The 17,199-nt window shown below is 46.6% G+C and overlaps 1 protein-coding gene across 5 annotated transcripts in view; it reads right to left on the bottom strand.

Annotated features, from left to right (window-relative positions):
• Positions 1-4,861: 4,861 nt before the first annotated feature.
• Positions 4,862-17,199, bottom strand: part of cib2 (calcium and integrin binding family member 2) — a 239,377-nt gene continuing 227,039 nt past the window's right edge. For 3 of the 5 annotated variants that reach the window (XM_072553297.1, XM_072553294.1, XM_072553296.1), the window contains exons 6-7: positions 15,728-15,923; positions 9,604-9,726 (exon numbers count right to left, since the gene is read on the bottom strand). In XM_072553297.1, the coding sequence (XP_072409398.1) occupies positions 9,621-9,726; positions 15,728-15,923 (302 nt within the window). In that variant the 3' untranslated portion in view covers positions 9,604-9,620. Of the gene's footprint in view, positions 6,047-9,601; positions 9,727-15,727; positions 15,924-17,199 lie in introns of those variants that run through there. The other 2 variants (XM_072553293.1, XM_072553292.1) reach the window with 2 other exon arrangements.

The following is a 17,199-nucleotide window of genomic DNA, read 5'->3' as shown; positions in this document are numbered from 1 at the left end:
TAAGTCCACATTGATGCCCTGGGTTTGAAGTGTTCCGAGGCGGAAGATGAGGCGTTCTTCCTCCAGGCATCTGGTGGTGAGGGAGCGGCGGTGAATGAGGCCCAGGACCTCCATGTCCTCGGCAGAGTGGGAGGGGGAGTTGAAATGTTAGGCCACGGGGCGGTGTGGTTGATTGGTGCGGGTGTCCTGGAGATGTTCCCTAAAGCGCTCTGCTAGGAGGCGCCCAGTCTCCCCAATGTAGAGGAGACCGCATCAGGAGCAACGGATACAATAAATGATATTAGTGGATGTGCAAGTAAAACTTTGATGGATTGGAAGGCTCCTTTAGGGTCTTGGATGGAGGTGAGGGAGGAGGTGTGGGCACAGGTTTTACAGTTCCTGCGATGGCAGGGGAAAGTGCCAGGATGGGAGGGTGGGTTGTAGGGGGACGTGGACCTGACCAGGTAGTCACGGAGGGAACGGTCTTTGCGGAAGGTGGAAAGGCGTGGGGAGGGACATATATCCCTGGTGGTGGGGTCTTTTTGGAGGTGGCGGAAATGTCAGCGGATGATTTGGTTTATGCGAAGGTTTGTAGGGTAGAAGGTGAGCACCAGGGGCGTTCTGTCCTTGTTACGGTTGGAGGGGTGGGGTCTGAGGCCGGAGGTGCGGGATGTGGATGAGATGCGTTGTAAGGCATCTTTAACCACGTGGGAAGGGAAATTGCAGTCTCTAAAGTAGGAGGCCATCTGGTGTGTTCTGTGGTGGAACTGGTCCTCCTGGGAGCAGATACGGCAGAGGCGGAGGAATTGGGAATACGGGATGGCATTTTTGCAAGAGGTAGGGTGGGAAGACGTGTAATCCCCACACACCTCCCCCTCACTGAGGACAAACAATCAGTCCTCAGCAAAGGACTCACCTTCATCCCCCTCCGTCCACGCATCGATGAATTTAATACATGCCGTGACGTCGAACACTTCTTCCGTCGCCTCCGCCTCCGAGCTTACTTTCACAATCAGGATTCCCGCCCACCTTCTGAGGACCCCTTCGCCCACCTCCAACACACTGCATCCACCTGGACACCCCACGCTGGCCTATTACCTGCCCCACGACCTCTTCATTTCCAACTGCTGCCGAGACATTAACCGCCTCAACCTGTCTACCCCACTCCAACCTCTCACCCTCACAACGCGCAGCCCTCCAATCTCTCTGCTCCAATCTCAACCTCACCATCAAGCCAGTGGATAAAGGGGGCGCAATGGTAGTCTGGCGCACTGACCTCTACACCACTGAAGCCGAACGCCAACTCGAGGACACCTCTTCCTACTGCCCCCTCGACCATGACCCCATCCCCCATTACCAAACCATCATCTCCCAGACCATACAGAACCTCATCACCTCAGGAGATCTCCCACCCACAGCTTCCAACCTCATAGTCCGGGAACCCCGCACTGCCCAGTTTTACCTCCTTCCCAAGATCCATAAGCCTGACCACCCTGGCCGACCCATTGTCTCAGCATGGTCCTGCGCCACTGAACTCATCTCTACCTACCTCGACACTGTCCTATCCCCCCCTAGTCCAGGAATTCCCACATACGTTCGAGAAACCACCCACGCCCTCCACCTCCTCCAAGCCTTCTGTTTCCCCGGCCCCCAACGCCTCATCTTCACCATGGATATCCAATCCCTCTTCACCTCCATCCGCCATGACCAGGACCTCCAAGCCCTCCGTTTTTTCCTCTCCAGACGTCCCCAACAGTACCCTTCCACTGACACTCTCATTCGTTTGGCCGAACTGGTCCTCACCCGTAACAATTTCTCCTTTGAATCCTCCCACTTCCTCCAGACCAAAGGGGTAGCCATGGGCACACGTATGTGCCCCAGCTATGCCTGTCTCTTGGTTGGCTATGTAGAACAGTTGATCTTCCGTAATTGCACCGGCACCACTCCCCACCTCTTCCTCCGCTACATTGATGACTGCATTGACGCCACCTCGTGCTCCCGCAAGGAAGTTGAGCAATTCATCAACTTCGCCAACACATTCCACCCTGACCTTAAACTGACCTGGACAATCTCTGACACCTCCCTCCCCTTCCTGGACCTCTCCATCTCCATTAATGACGACCAACTTGACACGGACATTTTTTACAAACCCAACGACACCCACAGCTACCTGGATTACACGTCTTCCCACCCTACCTCTTGCAAAAATGCCATCCCGTATTCCCAATTCCTCCGCCTCTGCCATATCTGCTCCCAGGAGGACCAGTTCCACCACAGAACACACCAGATGGCCTCCTTCTTTAGAGACTGCAATTTCCCTTCCCACGTGGTTAAAGATGCCCTCCAACGCATCTCATCCACATCCCGCACCTCCGCCCTCAGACCCCATCCCTCCAACTGTAACAAGGACAGAACGCCCCTGGTACTCACCTTCCACCCTACCAACCTTTGCATAAACCAAATCATCCGCCACCTCCAAAAAGACCCCACCACCAGGGATATATTTCCCTCCCCACCCCTTTCCGCCTTCCGCAAAGACCGTTCCCACCGTGACTACCTGGTCAGGTCCACGCCCCCCTACAACCCACCCTCCCATCTGGCACTTTCCCCTGCCACCACAGGAACCGTAAAACCTGCGCCCATGCCTCCTCCCTCACCTCTATCCAAGGCCCTAAAGGAGCCTTCCACATTCCTCAAAGTTTTACTTGCACATCCACTAATATCATTTATTGTATCCGTTGCTCCCGATGCGGTCTCCTCTACATTGGGGAGACTGGGTGCCTCCTAGCAGAGCGCTTTAGGGAACATCTCTGGGACACCCGCACCAATCAACCACACCACCCTGTGGCCTAACATTTCAACTCCCCCTCCCACTCTGCCGAGGACATGGAGGTCCTGAGCCTCCTTCACCAACGCTCCCTCACCACCAGACGCCTGGAGGAAGAATGCCTCATCTTCCGACTCGGAACACTTCAACCCCAGGGCATCAATGTGGACTTCAACAGTTTCCTCATTTCCCCTTCCCCCACCTCACCCTAGTTCTAAACTTCCAGCTCAGTAACTGTCCCCATGACTTGTCCGGACTTGTCCGACCTGCCTATCTCCTTTTCCACCTATCCACTCCACCCTCTCCTCCTTGACCTATCACCTTCATCCCCTCCCTCACTCACCCATTGTACTCTATGCTACTTTCTCCCCACCCCCACCCTCTTCTCGCTTATCTCTCCACACTTCAGGCTCACTGCCTTTATTCCTAATGAAGGCTTTTGCCCGAAACGTCGATTTCGCTGCTGCTTGGATGCTGCCTGAACTGCTGTGCTCTTCCAGCACCAGTTTTAAGATAGCCCAGCTATAATTTGGATCAATTGTATGGAATCCTGTTTGATGCATTGCAGTCCAATGAGATATTGTGTGGTGCTCTGGTAGTATCCCTACCTCTGGATCAGGAGGGCTCAAGTCTTGAAATGTCACAACACTCAAGGATTTGGGCCACGTGATGGAAGGTGGGATTACTGTAGAGTCATACAGTCACAGAGTCGTACAGCATGGGAACAGACCCTTTGGTCCAACTCATTGTCCCATTTGCCAGAAATTGACCCGTATCCCGCTAAACCGTTCCTATTCAACTAGATGCCTTTTAAATGCTGTAATTGTACCAGCCTCCACCATTCCCTTTGGCAACTCATTCTGTTACCCCTTCGGTCCTTTTTAAATCTTTCCCCTTCTCATTTTAAACCTATGCCCTCTTGGTTTGGACTCCTTCACCCTAAGGGAAAAACCTTGTCTATTCACCCAATCCATGCTCGGCATGATTTTATAAACCACTACCCTCAGCCTCCGACACTCTAAGGAAGAAAGCCCCAGCCTATTCAGCCTCTCCCTTTAGCTCAAACCATCTAGTCACGGCAAACATCCTTAGTTAAATATTTTCTTAACCCTCTCAAGTTTAACAACAACCTTCTTATATTAGGGCAACCAGAACTGAATGCAATATTCTACAAGTGACCTCACCAATGTCTTGTACAGCTGCACCATGACCTCCCAACACCTATACTCAGTGCACTGCAATGTCGAGAGTGTGATGCTGGAAAAGCACAGCAGGTCAGGCAGCATCCGAGGAACGGGAGAATCAATGTTTTGGGCAAAAGCCCTTCATCAGGAATGACCATCAGGAATGCTTTCTTCACTATCCTGTCAACCTGCAACTCCACTTTCAAGGCATTATAAACCTGCACGCCAAGGTCTCTTTGTTTGGCAACACCCCCCAGGTCCCAACCAATAGATGCATAAGTCCTGCCTTATCAAAATGCAGCATCTCACATTTTTCTAAATTAAACTTGGTCTGCTGCTCCTCAGCCCATCTGATCAAGGCTCCATTGTACTTTGAGATAATCTTCTCTGCAGTTCACTACATGGCCTATTTTGGTGCCATCTGCAAACTTACAAACATGTCTCCTAAATTCACATCCAAATCATTTAGATAAATGACAGGAATATTTGAAGCTTTGGTGTTATAGGCTTGATGGGGTTAAGGACCTCTTCTAATATGATGTGATTATACTATCCTATACGATTCGCTGAATAAATGACGTCCCATTTATCACGGAAGTGTGTAATAATGTCTCTGAACTGGTGATTAGAAAAGATTCTATAACAGTCCAATTATAACGCTGTTCTGCTATAATTCTTTTTTGCGGTTTTGCTGTAACTTACCTTCACCTTATGGACCCTAAAAGCCACATTATCAGGATATCCAATGTGTGAAGAACTGAAGGTACTGGAATTCCTCAGCTTGGTTTTTGGATGTGAGCTACACAGTTAATGATGCCAGTAAAATGTGTGACACCAACTAAGATTACACTTGGAGCTGCCAGTTTGCTTCCAATTGTTTATTAAGACAACAAGCAACAGAAAAGCCATCTCTTCAAAATATATCCTGAAGCTCTCACTGAGCCAGGAGACTGGAAAAGGAGATATCAGTGGGCCACAAACAAACAGCAAAATCATTTTAAAAAGGAGGAGGTGTGGAGGTTGGAAGAATTAAGCAATACATGGGGAGATCCCAGAGGCAGATAAATCCAAGCAGTTTCGTAGCAGAGCCCTTCTACTGGACTGTATCACAGTCTCATGATTGTCATTGTGCACCAGTAATCAGATACCAGGATATAAAAAACGACAGGGGCAGCAAGAGGGGAGGGGGAAGAAGGAAAAGTTCATGCAGTTTGATGCTGAAGATTGCATAGCTGGTCAGGAAATGGTCTTCGGTGTCTCCTTGCTCCTAATGCTGGTCACTGTTTCAGCAGTTCAACCCCATCCACTCCCAGAATGCAAACATCAAGTCAAATTGACCCTCAAACAATAACATTGTGATCTTGCAAAGAATTGCTTTTGTTCTCGAGTGCCGTTGGCTTTCTCATGGGAGAAGTATATAAAATCAAAAGGCCCAGGGAGCTCGCAGAGTCTGTGCACGATTGCACCGGCAACCAATGTCTACCAGGAGGAATGAGGCGAATGTGTCTCCTCATTTCAAGCAACCGACCTTGAGTTGTCATTAATACATCAGACAGCAAGCAATTACAAAACCTCCATAGAAATGTTTCTGTGCTATCTCAATAAAGCGCCTTTGCCTGTCCTAATAGAAAATACTGTTGTTTAAAGAGATTTTAGCCCTAGGGAGTTTTCCTGTGCTTCCTGTGTGTATAAACTGCACCTTTCACTTTCTTATCCACCTTGGCCTCCAGTAGTAAGTTCCGAAAAATATAAGAGACAGGAGATTGCTAGATGCTCTGGAATAGCCATGCCCAGGTGTAGAACCATGAACACTTGTTCCAGAGGCCTTCAAAAGTCAAATCGCTGAGAGCTGAGTGTGACAGGTTTTCCATTCACCTGTAATTCAGGAAGCCCATTGCCCAGTCACACAGACAAGGAGCAGAGGCTTCATGTCTTCGGCCAAATGGGCTGCAAATCCAATCAAAGGGTCCAACAGATCATGGGATCGGGGCAAACCAGCCTCAATTTCCCACGTAGCTGTCTCATTGCCTGTCTTCAGATCCGAATGTGGAAAGTGCTATAGAAATGAGACACAGAGAAAACACAACTAGACAGGTTTGAATGTGTCAATAAATAATCCCATTCCTCTCCCCATCCATCTCTCCATTCCCCTCCCCTCCCCTCCCCTCCCCAAAAATATTTCAGGCAGGCAAAACTGGTTGAAAGATATAATGCGCTAAAGATCAATCCAGGTAGGAATTGCAATTTGGATCTGGTGTGACTGCAATTTGGATCTGGATAACCTAAATAAATGATAGTTATATAGACTACACTGTAAGCAGAATTAAAAACTAAGTTAATGTCTTACCTTGTAGAATTAGGGTAAGACTTAATATCACTTTGTATTTTGAGGGAACAGAAACTGTAAGTTTGAAACTGGTGGAAGAACCTTTGGTGGTCTTCACAGAGTCTTGTAGCCAAAGAAAGCAACCAGCAGATAATATTGGCAGAAATGGAAAAGTAACCAGGAGGGGGACTGAGGTATTCAAACTTGAAAGATGGAAAATGAAGATTCTACATTTGAGACTAACTACAGCGATGGAGAATTAAAACCTAGTTTCCAGAGGCCTGTGGGAAACCTCTGATTTTTCTCTATGAAAGTAAATAATGTTATGATGTCATAACATATAAGAGAACTCTTGGGGGAAATAAGAAGTGATCCTAAAGGCCGAGCAGTGTGGATGTATGTAATGATGTTAACATAATCATATTTGTTTAATTTGTTCTAATTGCAAAACGTTAATCTGCTTTCTCTCCACAGATGCTGAGTTTTTCCAGCAATTTCTGATTAGTTGCAATAAAGTTTGTACCTTCTGCATTAGGTTTTGCAGTGTAGTTAAAATGAGGTGTTCAGATTTCACTTGAAATGTTAATGTGTTCAGGCAGGTGATCACCCAACCCCCACATCCCTCACACATGGATAGTGGGAGACCACAGTATGGAAATTAATTAACTGCATAAAGCCTTTCCTGGCAATGGGAGGTGTGTGAGTTAGGTCTACAGACCACGAGTCCTTCACACTTGGTACCAGGGCAGGAGTGTGCAGACAGGAGAACTATGTTGTGTAATTTCCTTGTCAGTGAGACCATTACAGACCAATTTGGAGCATGGATCAGTGTCAATTTCTGGAATGATTTACAAAGCAATTTCCTACAAATCCAATATATGCAGCCTTGCAGAGCAGATTAGAGAGCGCCAAGTCACACTGTTAATACCACCATTAAGCTACTCAGAGGCTCCCAGAGTTATAACTTAGCTTGTTAAAATGAAATGACTGGCAGTCACAGAGGATTCTAAAGCTTTTCTGTTCACATCACATTCCACAATAGCATTGCCCTATGCTCAGTGAGTCTAGTTTAATGAACAATCAGTATTTTAAGAAAAATAACTTGGGTTTATGAAGTAAAAACAGAGTGCTGGAAAAACTCAACAAGTCTGGCATCATCCATGGAGAAAAACAATTAATATTTCAAGTTGAATATGACTGCTTCAAATTTCGTATTTTATATCAGACTTAAAATGTTATCTCTGTTTCTCTATCCATTAATCCTTCCAGGCCTTTTGAGTTTCTCCAGCACTGTCTGTGTACATTTCAGATTTCCAGCATCTGGAGTGCTTTGGTTTTATTGAATTTTACACTGACAAACAAGTTTTTTGAATGACTTGGAAATATAACAATGGAAGGAGGTGGAGGAAGAAATATGAAAATATATTTTGGAAATGAATAAGAAATATTGTGTAGGATATTGTTGCAGTGATATGGGGCCCCTGCCTGTGAAGAACCAACGAGAACTCACGTTTCCAAGGAGCAGCCTGTGATCAGGCACTTAACTTGCACCATTGGGCCCACCCATGATTAAGACTCCTGGAGGGTAGAAATTCCACCGCGTTAGCTTCTAGTCTATCAGAGGATGGAAGCTCTTTATTGCTGGTAGTACCATTGGGTGAAGGGCTGCTTCTGGTAATGCACTGAGGTTGAACCCCAAGATCGATGCTGGATCGCAGAACACTGCCAGGTGAGTGAGGCCAGGATTGGGAGATGTGGGGGAAGGTATGGTTACTGGCTAGGTGGGAGAAAGTGGGTTGAATAATGTGGGGGGGGGGTGCCTTGCAATGGTTATTGCTTCTATTAATATGATATGAAACAGAACTATTAAAAATATTAAGAATAGGGGACTATCTCGGTAATAGTGACATTAAAAAAAAGTTTTAAGACACTGATAGGTAAAGATAATAATGATGATGAAACCAATTTAATAGATTTGAGAAAAGGCTTAGAATAGAACTTGAAAAAAATAAAAAAAAGCTTGGCACTATTTAATGGCGATTTTTATTAACTAATGTTTTATGTTAACATGGATTTTTTTTTGTTTCATTCAGCAAGTTATTCTTACCCTCATTTTACTTTGTAATTCATGTTTAATGTTATGCCAAACCAGGGTCACTGCTGCTGGATTTCTTACAGAAGAGCAATGAAAGACTCAGAAGAAGTCTAATTACTGTTTTTGGGAGCAGGGGCAGGGAGTGATATTGCTTGCGTCAATTCAGATGGGAAGTGTTCGAAATGTTCAGCGGAGAGAAACAGAGGTCATTGACTCTTCATCAGAGATAATAGAGACTGTGGATCTGAAACATTAATTCTGTTTTGTTCTCCACAGAGACTGCTGAGTGTTTCGAGTATTTTCTGATTACTTGTGTATTTCAGATTTCCACCATCTGTTGTACTTTGCTCTTGTCTTATAAGATTGACGCTGCATATTTTTATAGATTCGTACAGTGCAGACTCTTTGGTGCATCAAGTCTGCACTGATATAATTACCATTAAAAGTGCACTAATCCCAATTTCCTGTAGAGAACTCCTGTAGAAATGTCCTGGAGCTGAGATGACTGACCTACAGCAACCTCAACCATTTTCCTTTTTGCTAAATAGAAACCAGACCAGCATTGAGTTTTCCCTCAATTAATTTTGCCAGTGTTCCTTGACACCTCACTCAATCAACTACTGCCTTGATGTCAAACTGAGCAAAAGGGCTACAGTGGGGTTAAAGTGGCCATCAGAAATCTCAGTGTGACTCACAGTACTGAATTCAGGAAAATCAAGCTAATTTTATTTTCTATTTAGAACTAAAGCATTTGAAGTAGTAAATAATATTTACTTGTTAAAAGAGATCAGTGATATATTTCTGAATGGATCAATGCACATTTAAGAAAGAATCAATGTGCATTTATAAATGGGTCAAGTGTGTATTGTCAACGGGTCAGTGTAAATTTATGAATGGATCAATTATTTATTTATGAATGATTCTATATATATATATAATATATATATATTTACAAATACGTCAGCCATATGTTATGAATGGATCAATATGCATTACTAAGTAGATCAATCAAACATTATGAATGTGTCAAGTTTATTTCTCTGAATGGTAATATACACCATTCTGTACAAACAATAGCAGGGCACAGGTAGGGTGCAGCAATGTTTTTACACTTCAGACAGATTTCTGCAATTTGAAATTGGCATGATTACACTCCACTATGTGTGAAAAGAAAACAGCTTCTTATTTGGCTTCCCATCATTTAAGACATTAAGGTTCTAACAGCTGCTCCCATATCCTGAATGGATCTGATTGTCTCCAGTGAAGAGGGAATTCAAAATGTGTGACAATTTCCTTTTCGAGAAGGTAGAGATAGCTAGGATTGGGTTAGAAAAGCAAAGAAAGTTATCATGAGGATTCGTGCCCTTGGGAACTTCTGGAATGAAAGAGTGAGATGTCACTTGGCTTTCAATTGATTCAGCTGCTAAACAAGGTACTAAATAATGGGATGTCTCCCCAATTAATGAACCACAGTGTTTCCTTGGCTAACTTATGGAACATGTTCGGGTAAATGGAAGATCCATTAACTTGGCTTGGGAACAATGGCTGTTATACAAAACTTAATTAATGTAAAGAAAAGCCCAAAATCTGCACCACAAATGACAAAATTGGGTTAGTGCAAAGCCAGAGATGGAACCACCAGAGAGGAGATGGGAATATTGGTTAATAATTTGATTGAGAGGCGTATTTAGGAATTGGCTTTTATATCCTGGAATGGGTGAGCTGTTTTCGTACGGGTTGCATATATGTGCATTTCAGAATAGATTAACCAGAAAGGATGAATGCACATAACAAGCCAGAGTTGGACGGCTGAAGGATGTAGCTGGGTGTAACTGTGGAGCAGGGCAAAACATAGGGAGACAGGGTGGTAGAAGATTGTAGGGTGAAAACTCTAATTCTTCTCAATGTTGAGTTTGAAAGCAAGAAGGGTGTTTAATTCAGTGAGATAGTAGTTTACCCAAACACTAGCACCCTACTCACCTCTTCAAGAATCAGGTCCTAGGTGGGAAGACCCATGGTTGATCTTCCCATCACAGCACCAACTGGGGCCCTAAAGAGACCAATTAGGGAGCACTGAAAGCTCTTGAGCTGGTGCCACTGGGATTGATCCAGGTGCAGGGGGGCTGTTATCATGTGAGGTTCACATGCCTGCTGAGATCCATCTTCCCATGCTTTGGCCCAGTCCTTCCAGCAACAGCCTACCACCTTCCTAGTTGCCAACGTCACCATTCTATCAGAGTGGGGTAAATGCAATGGGAGTCAAGAGTGTGGTGCTGGAAAAGCACAGGAGGTCTGGCAGCATCTGAGGAGCAGGAGAATTGATGTTTCAGGCAAGAGCACTTCATCAGGAATGAGGGCTCTTGCCCGAAACATTGATTTTCCTGCTCCTCAGATGGTACCTGACCTGCTGTGTTTTTCAGGTACCACACTCTCAACTCTGATTTCCAACATCTGGAGTCGTCACTTTCTCCTAAATTCAATGGGAGCCTAATACAAGGTGTCAGCAGACAGGGAGCGAACAGCCTTATCCTCAGTTCTGTATGACCTTCCCATGATCCTTACTTGACCAGTTACTAAATAACTTGAAGCCTATTACTGAGTAACTCGGGGCCTATTACTGAGTAACTCAGTTACAATTATCTTCACTCCAGGCAGGATGGGGAAGTGACAGCCTTGAAGCCAGTAATATTAGATGGTCAACCTGGTGGGATAGGGAATGTCCCATGATCTGCATTGATTTGTGCAGAAATAGGGCATGGTCATAGACCACAGTGATACACTACTGCATTTGCTGTGGCCCCCTCTCCTGATGTCCAACCCCAAAACCAGACCCACTCTTCACTTTCCTTTCCTGTCACCTGGGCCTCATGATCTTGGTTGTCCTTCCAGCAGCAGCCATGGTCTTTGTGGTGGCACAACTAAATATGAGACCTGCTGGCTTCTGACTGCTAGTGGATCTGACAGGATGGGACCTCCACTCCCTCGACCCACTCCCCATTCCATCCCACAAAGGGACCCAGGTCAATTTCAGCCTTGAGCGACTGTGTGTACAGATTGTATATTCTCCCCGTGTCGGCGTGGGTTTCCTCCAGGTGCTCGGGTTCCTCCCACAGTCCAAGGATGTGCAGGTTGGGTGAATTGGCCATTCTAAATTGCCCATAGTGTTAGGTGTGTTAGTCAGAGTCTGGATGGGTTACTCTTCCAAGGGCCGGTGTGGACTTGTTGGGCTGAACAGCCTGTTTCCACAATGTAGGGAATCTAATCTAATCTATTCCTGCAGCAGACCCTCCACCAAAACCCACCTCTGCACAAGCCCCTCCCCATCCCACACCAGCCCTTTCCCCATCACTGCACCATTGCCTCCCCATCCCTCCCCTCTCTCTTCCCTTCACCCTATCCCCTCATCAGCACACCAGCCCCTCCTCACAACAGCTGCTCCCCCATATCCCCATACCAGCACCTAGACCAATCACTGCACCATTCACTTCCCGCAGCTCCATCCCTGCACCATTCTGTCCCCACCCCAATCCTGCACTATCTCCTCCTGCACCTGCCCCTCCTCTCAATCCCCGTACGATCCCTATCCTGGCACCATCCACTGCCCCATCCCCATCCCTGCGCTATCCCCTCCTTAGTCCCTGCACCATCTCCTCTCCGACTCCCATTCTGGCAACATCCCCTCACTGATCTCTATCCCTGCACCATGTCCACCTCAATCCCTGCACCATGTCCACCTCAATCCCTGCACCATCCCCTCCCCATCACACTCTATCCCCAAACCAGCCAATCTACAATCCCTGCAGAAACCCATTCCCGATTGCACTACCCAACCCTCACACTGCTCGTCCTACATCTCCATTCCTGCACCAGCTCGCCTAGCCCCATCCCTGCACCAGCTCCTCCCCACCCCATCCCTGCAACAGCTCCTCCTCGACCCATCCCTGCACCAGCTCCTCCCCGTCCCATCCCTACACCAGCTCCCCCTCCCCATCACTGCACCAGCTCCTCCCCGCCCCATCCCTGCACCAGCTCCTCCCCGTCCCATCCCTACACCAGCTCCCCCTCCCCATCACTGCACCAGCTCCTCCCCGCCCCATCCCTGCACCAGCTCCTCCCCGTCCCATCCCTACACCAGCTCCCCCTCCCCATCACTGCACCAGCTCCTCCCCGCCCCATCCCTGCAACAGCACCTCCCCGTCCCATCCCTGCACCAGCTCCTCCCCACCCTAACTCTCCACCAGCTCCTCCTCACCCCATCCCTGCTCCAGCTCCTCCCCGCCCCATCCTTGCAACAGCTCTTCACTCCCCCATCCCTGCACCAACTCCTCCCTCCATCCCTGCACCAGCTCCTCCCCCCATCCCTGCACCAGCTCCTCCCCTCCCCATCCCTGCACCAGCTCCTCCCCTCCCCATCCCTGCACCAGCTCCTCCCCACCCCATCCCTGCACCAACTCCTCCCTCCATCCCTGCACCAGCTCCTCCCCTCCTCCATCCCTGCACCAGCTCCTCCCCACATCCCTGCACCAGCTCCTACCCCCTATCCTTTTACCAGCTCCTCCCCTCCTCCGTCCCTGCACCAGCTCCCCCCTTCCACCATCCCTACACCATCCCCTTCCCCCATCGTAAAGATGAGGCGTGAAGGTTCAGTTGGGGCGATTGAGAGTTATAAGGTAGCCAGGAAGGATCTAAAGAGAGAGCTAAGAGCAGCGAGAAGGGGACATGAAAAGTCCTTAGTTGGTAGGATTAGGGAAAACCCAAAGGCTTTCTATAGGTATGTCAGGAATAAAAGAATGACTAGGGTAGGTATCGGTCCAGTCAAGGATAGTAGTGGGAAGTTGTGCGTGGAGGCGAAGGAGATTGGTGAGACACTAAATCAATACTTTTCGTCAGTATTCACTCAGGAACAGTTGCTGATGTGAATATTGAGTCACAAGTGATTAGAATGGATGGCTTTGTGGTACGTAGGGAAGAGGTCTGGGGAATACTGGAAAGGATGAAAATAGTTAAGTCCCCTGGGCCTGATGGCATTTATCCTAGGATCCTCTGGGAAGCTAGGGAGGAGATAGCGGAGCCATTGGCCTTGATTTTTATGTCGTCATTGTCTACGGGAATAGTGCCAGAAAACTGGAGGATAGCAAATGTGGTCCCCTTGTTCAAGAAGGGGAGCAGGGATAGCCCGAGTAACTATAGGCCAGTGAGTCTCACTTCTGTTGTGGGCAAAGTCTTAGAGAGAATTGTAAGGGATAGGATTTATGAACATCTGGATAGGAATAATGTGATCAAGGATTGTCAGCATGGTTTTGTGAAGGGCAGGTCGTACCTCACAAACCTTATTGAATTCTTTGAGAAGGTGACCAAGGAAGTGGACGAGGGTAAAGCAGTAGATGTGGTGTATATGGATTTTAGCAAGGCGTTCGATAAGGTACCCCATGGCAGGCTAATGCAAAAACTACGGAGGTATGGCATTGAGGGTGCATTAGAGGTTTGGATTAGGAATTGGCTGGCTGGAAGGAGACAGAGGGTAGTCCACAAGGATCTGTTTTGGGACCATTGCTGTTTGTCATTTTTATAAATGACCTGGAGGAGGGGCTTGAAGGCTGGGTGAGCAAATTTGCGGATGACACGAAAGTCGGTGGAGTTGTGGACAGCGAAGAAGGATGTGGCAGGTTACAGTGGGATATAGATAAGCTGCAGAGCTGGGCAGAAAGGTGGGAAATGGAGTTCAATGTAGGTAAGTGTGAAGTGATTCACTTTGGTAAGAGTAACAAGAAGATGGGGTACTGGGCTAATGGTCGGAATACTTGGTAGTGTGGATGAGCAGAGGGATCTTGGTGTCCATGTACACAGATCTTTGAAAGTTGCCACCCAGGTAAATAGTGCTGTGAAGAAGGCATATGGTGTACTGGGCTTTATTGGTAGAGGAATTCAGTTCTGGAGTCCTGAGGTCATGTTGCAGTTGTATAAGACTCTGATGCGGCCTCATCTGGAGTATTGTGTGCAGTTTTGGTCGCCATACTATAGGAAGGATGTGGAGGCACTGGAACGAGTGCAGAGGAGGTTTACCAGGATGTTGCCTGGTGTAGTAGGAAGAAAAGCTGAGGCACTTGGGGCTTTTTCATTGGAGAAAAGAAGGTTTAGGGGAGATTTGATAGAGGTGTACAAGATGATTAGGGGTTTAGATAGGGTTGACAGATAGATTTTCCGCTAATGAAGTCAGCTGTTACTAGGGGACACAGCTTTAAATTAAGGGGTGGTAGATATAGGACAGATGTTAGGTGTAGATTTTTTACTCAGCGGGTTGTGAGTTCATGGAATGCCCTGCCAGTAGCAGTGGTGGACTCTCCCTCTTTATGGTCATTCAAGCGGGCATTGGTCAAGCATATGGAGGTTATTGGGCTAGTGTAGGTTAGGTAGGCTTCAGTTGGTGCAACATCGAGGGCCGAAGGGCCTGTACTGCGCTGTATTTTTCTATCTATCTATCTATCTATCTATCCCCACATTGGCTCCTCACCCCATATCCTGAACCTGCAACCTGCCCATCACAAAACCTGACATCCTGTTTGGCTGCTTAGTATTAATCCCACCCCTCCCACCTACATTCTACCACATTTATTTATTTGTTCTTGAAATTTGTAAGTCCACCTAATTGCCCTTGAGCAACTGATGAGGCCACTGTGGAGGGCAATTAACAGTAAGTCACATTGCTGTGGGACTGAACTCATGTGTAGGTAAGGACAGCAGATTTCCTTATCTAAAGGATCTATTAGGGAACCAGGTGGGTCCTTCTAACAATCCAATAATTTCACTACTATTATTATTGAGACTAGTTTTTTTATTACACGTTTATTAATAAGTTAAATTTTAATTCCCACCGCTTCCATGGTGGGATTTGAACCTAGTCTCTGGACTGTTAGTCCAAACATTGCGATTTATAGTCCAGTATCATCATTACTGCGCTACCTCCCGTCAACTAGTTTTGTACTTTTTAAAAACTGTTTGGGCCAGTAGTCATGAGCTACCCTAATAGCCTTTGAGAAGGCTGAGTCACCTTCTTAAACTGTCTATATTGTTTAGGGAAACCTACAACACAGTGAATTCAACAAAAGCACATTTACATGACATGGAAGTGCTCAGACTGAGCCATGTAATCTGTTTCAATATTTAACCTGTTTTTGAAAATAGAAAGCATGCAAAGTATTGCAGCCTTCAGAACAGTCTGCTATGTAATCACCACTCACTATTCTCACTCCTGGTCTTTCTCTGATTTGAAGTACTGACTGAAGTGTCAGAAGGTTGCTTTCCTTATCGTGACCTACCTGAGGAAATCGGGTGCTCTGCCAATCATATTCTCAAAATCCGGGTAGTTAAGTTTCCCATCACCATCCAAATCAGCTTCTTCAATCACTTTCTCACAGACCAGGGTCACCTCTTCAGGGGCGAGCTCCTCTCGAGTCAACTTATTGAGAGTCTTCTCCAGGTCTGACTTGCAGATTAAATTATCTGTGTTGAAATCTTTTGGAGACAGAAGCAGTACATTGTGTAGACATACAGAAATGATGCATAGGAAAAGACCAAATTATCCACCAAGCCCACTCCACATTAAAAATGGTTGTCGCATTATGACTAGCTATGGTCAGCTCTCCCCACTCCTCCCTTCAAGGGCAGATAAACATTGGCAGGGGCAAAATATCCTGGAGTATTGCCCTACGATTCCCATAATCCAGGAGATCACTTTAGACAGTAATCCACTTTCCCTCTATTCGATAGTGATCTTTGTCCTAGTTAAGAACTGGTCCATTTCTTTCTTGAAGAATTAACTGTTATGACTTATAGTGCTAAATTTATTTTGAGAACAAGGATAACATTGAAGCCTGTCCTAGACGGTGACTATCTCTTGGTCAGTCAGTAACCTGGGAGAGGCCAGCCACCTAATTCCATTTGAGAGGAGAGCCAAACGAAAATTCCTTTTGAATGGCCTGTATGGACGGTTGAGGCTAGTTGTTTGGAATGAGTTACTCTCAGTACTACTTAGTTACCGTCATAAGGAGTTGTTTTCATCATCACAGAAGTGTTAGACTAAGGACTTTGTTTCCATGCTGTAAATGTCTATGACGGTAACTAACTGTTCTAACTGCTCCAGCACGGAGCCCATAACCTTGTATGCTTTGACGTCACTAGTGAACATCTAAATATATCTTAAATGTGATGAGGGTTTTCGTCTCTACCACTCTGACAAGCAATGAGTTCCAGATTCCCATTACCATCTGGGTGAAAACGTTTTTCCTTTCAGTTATACACATAACAGGGCTGCACTCCAGAAAGTCTACACTGATGTGACAAATTTTTTGTGGGCGGCACGGTGGCACAGTGGTTAGCACTGCTGCCTCACAGCGCCAGAGACCCGGGTTCAATTCCCGCCTCAGGCGACTGACTGTGTGGAGTTTGCATGTTCTCCCCGTGTCTGTGTGGGTTTCCTCCGGGTGCTCCGGTTTCCTCCCACAGTCCAAAGATGTGCCAGTCAGGTGAATTGGCCATCCTAAATTGCCTGTAGTGTAGGTAAGGGGTAGATGTAGGGGTATGGGTGGGTTGCGCTTCGGCGGGACGGTATGGACTTGTTGGGCCGAAGGGCCTGTTTCCACACTGTAAGTAATCTAATCTACTTTAGCACTGTGCTCATTGACAGAAGCAACAAAGTCAAAAAGAGGTAGAACAGGAAGATATACTGGCAGATGGGGACATCCTCTCAGAACAAACCCATACATTCACTTTCACTTTCTTCTTTGAGATA

This window comes from Chiloscyllium punctatum, chromosome 33 (assembly GCF_047496795.1).
Source record: "Chiloscyllium punctatum isolate Juve2018m chromosome 33, sChiPun1.3, whole genome shotgun sequence".
Taxonomy (NCBI): Eukaryota; Metazoa; Chordata; class Chondrichthyes; order Orectolobiformes; family Hemiscylliidae; genus Chiloscyllium; species Chiloscyllium punctatum.
This window is presented reverse-complemented; position numbering and strand designations above follow the sequence as displayed.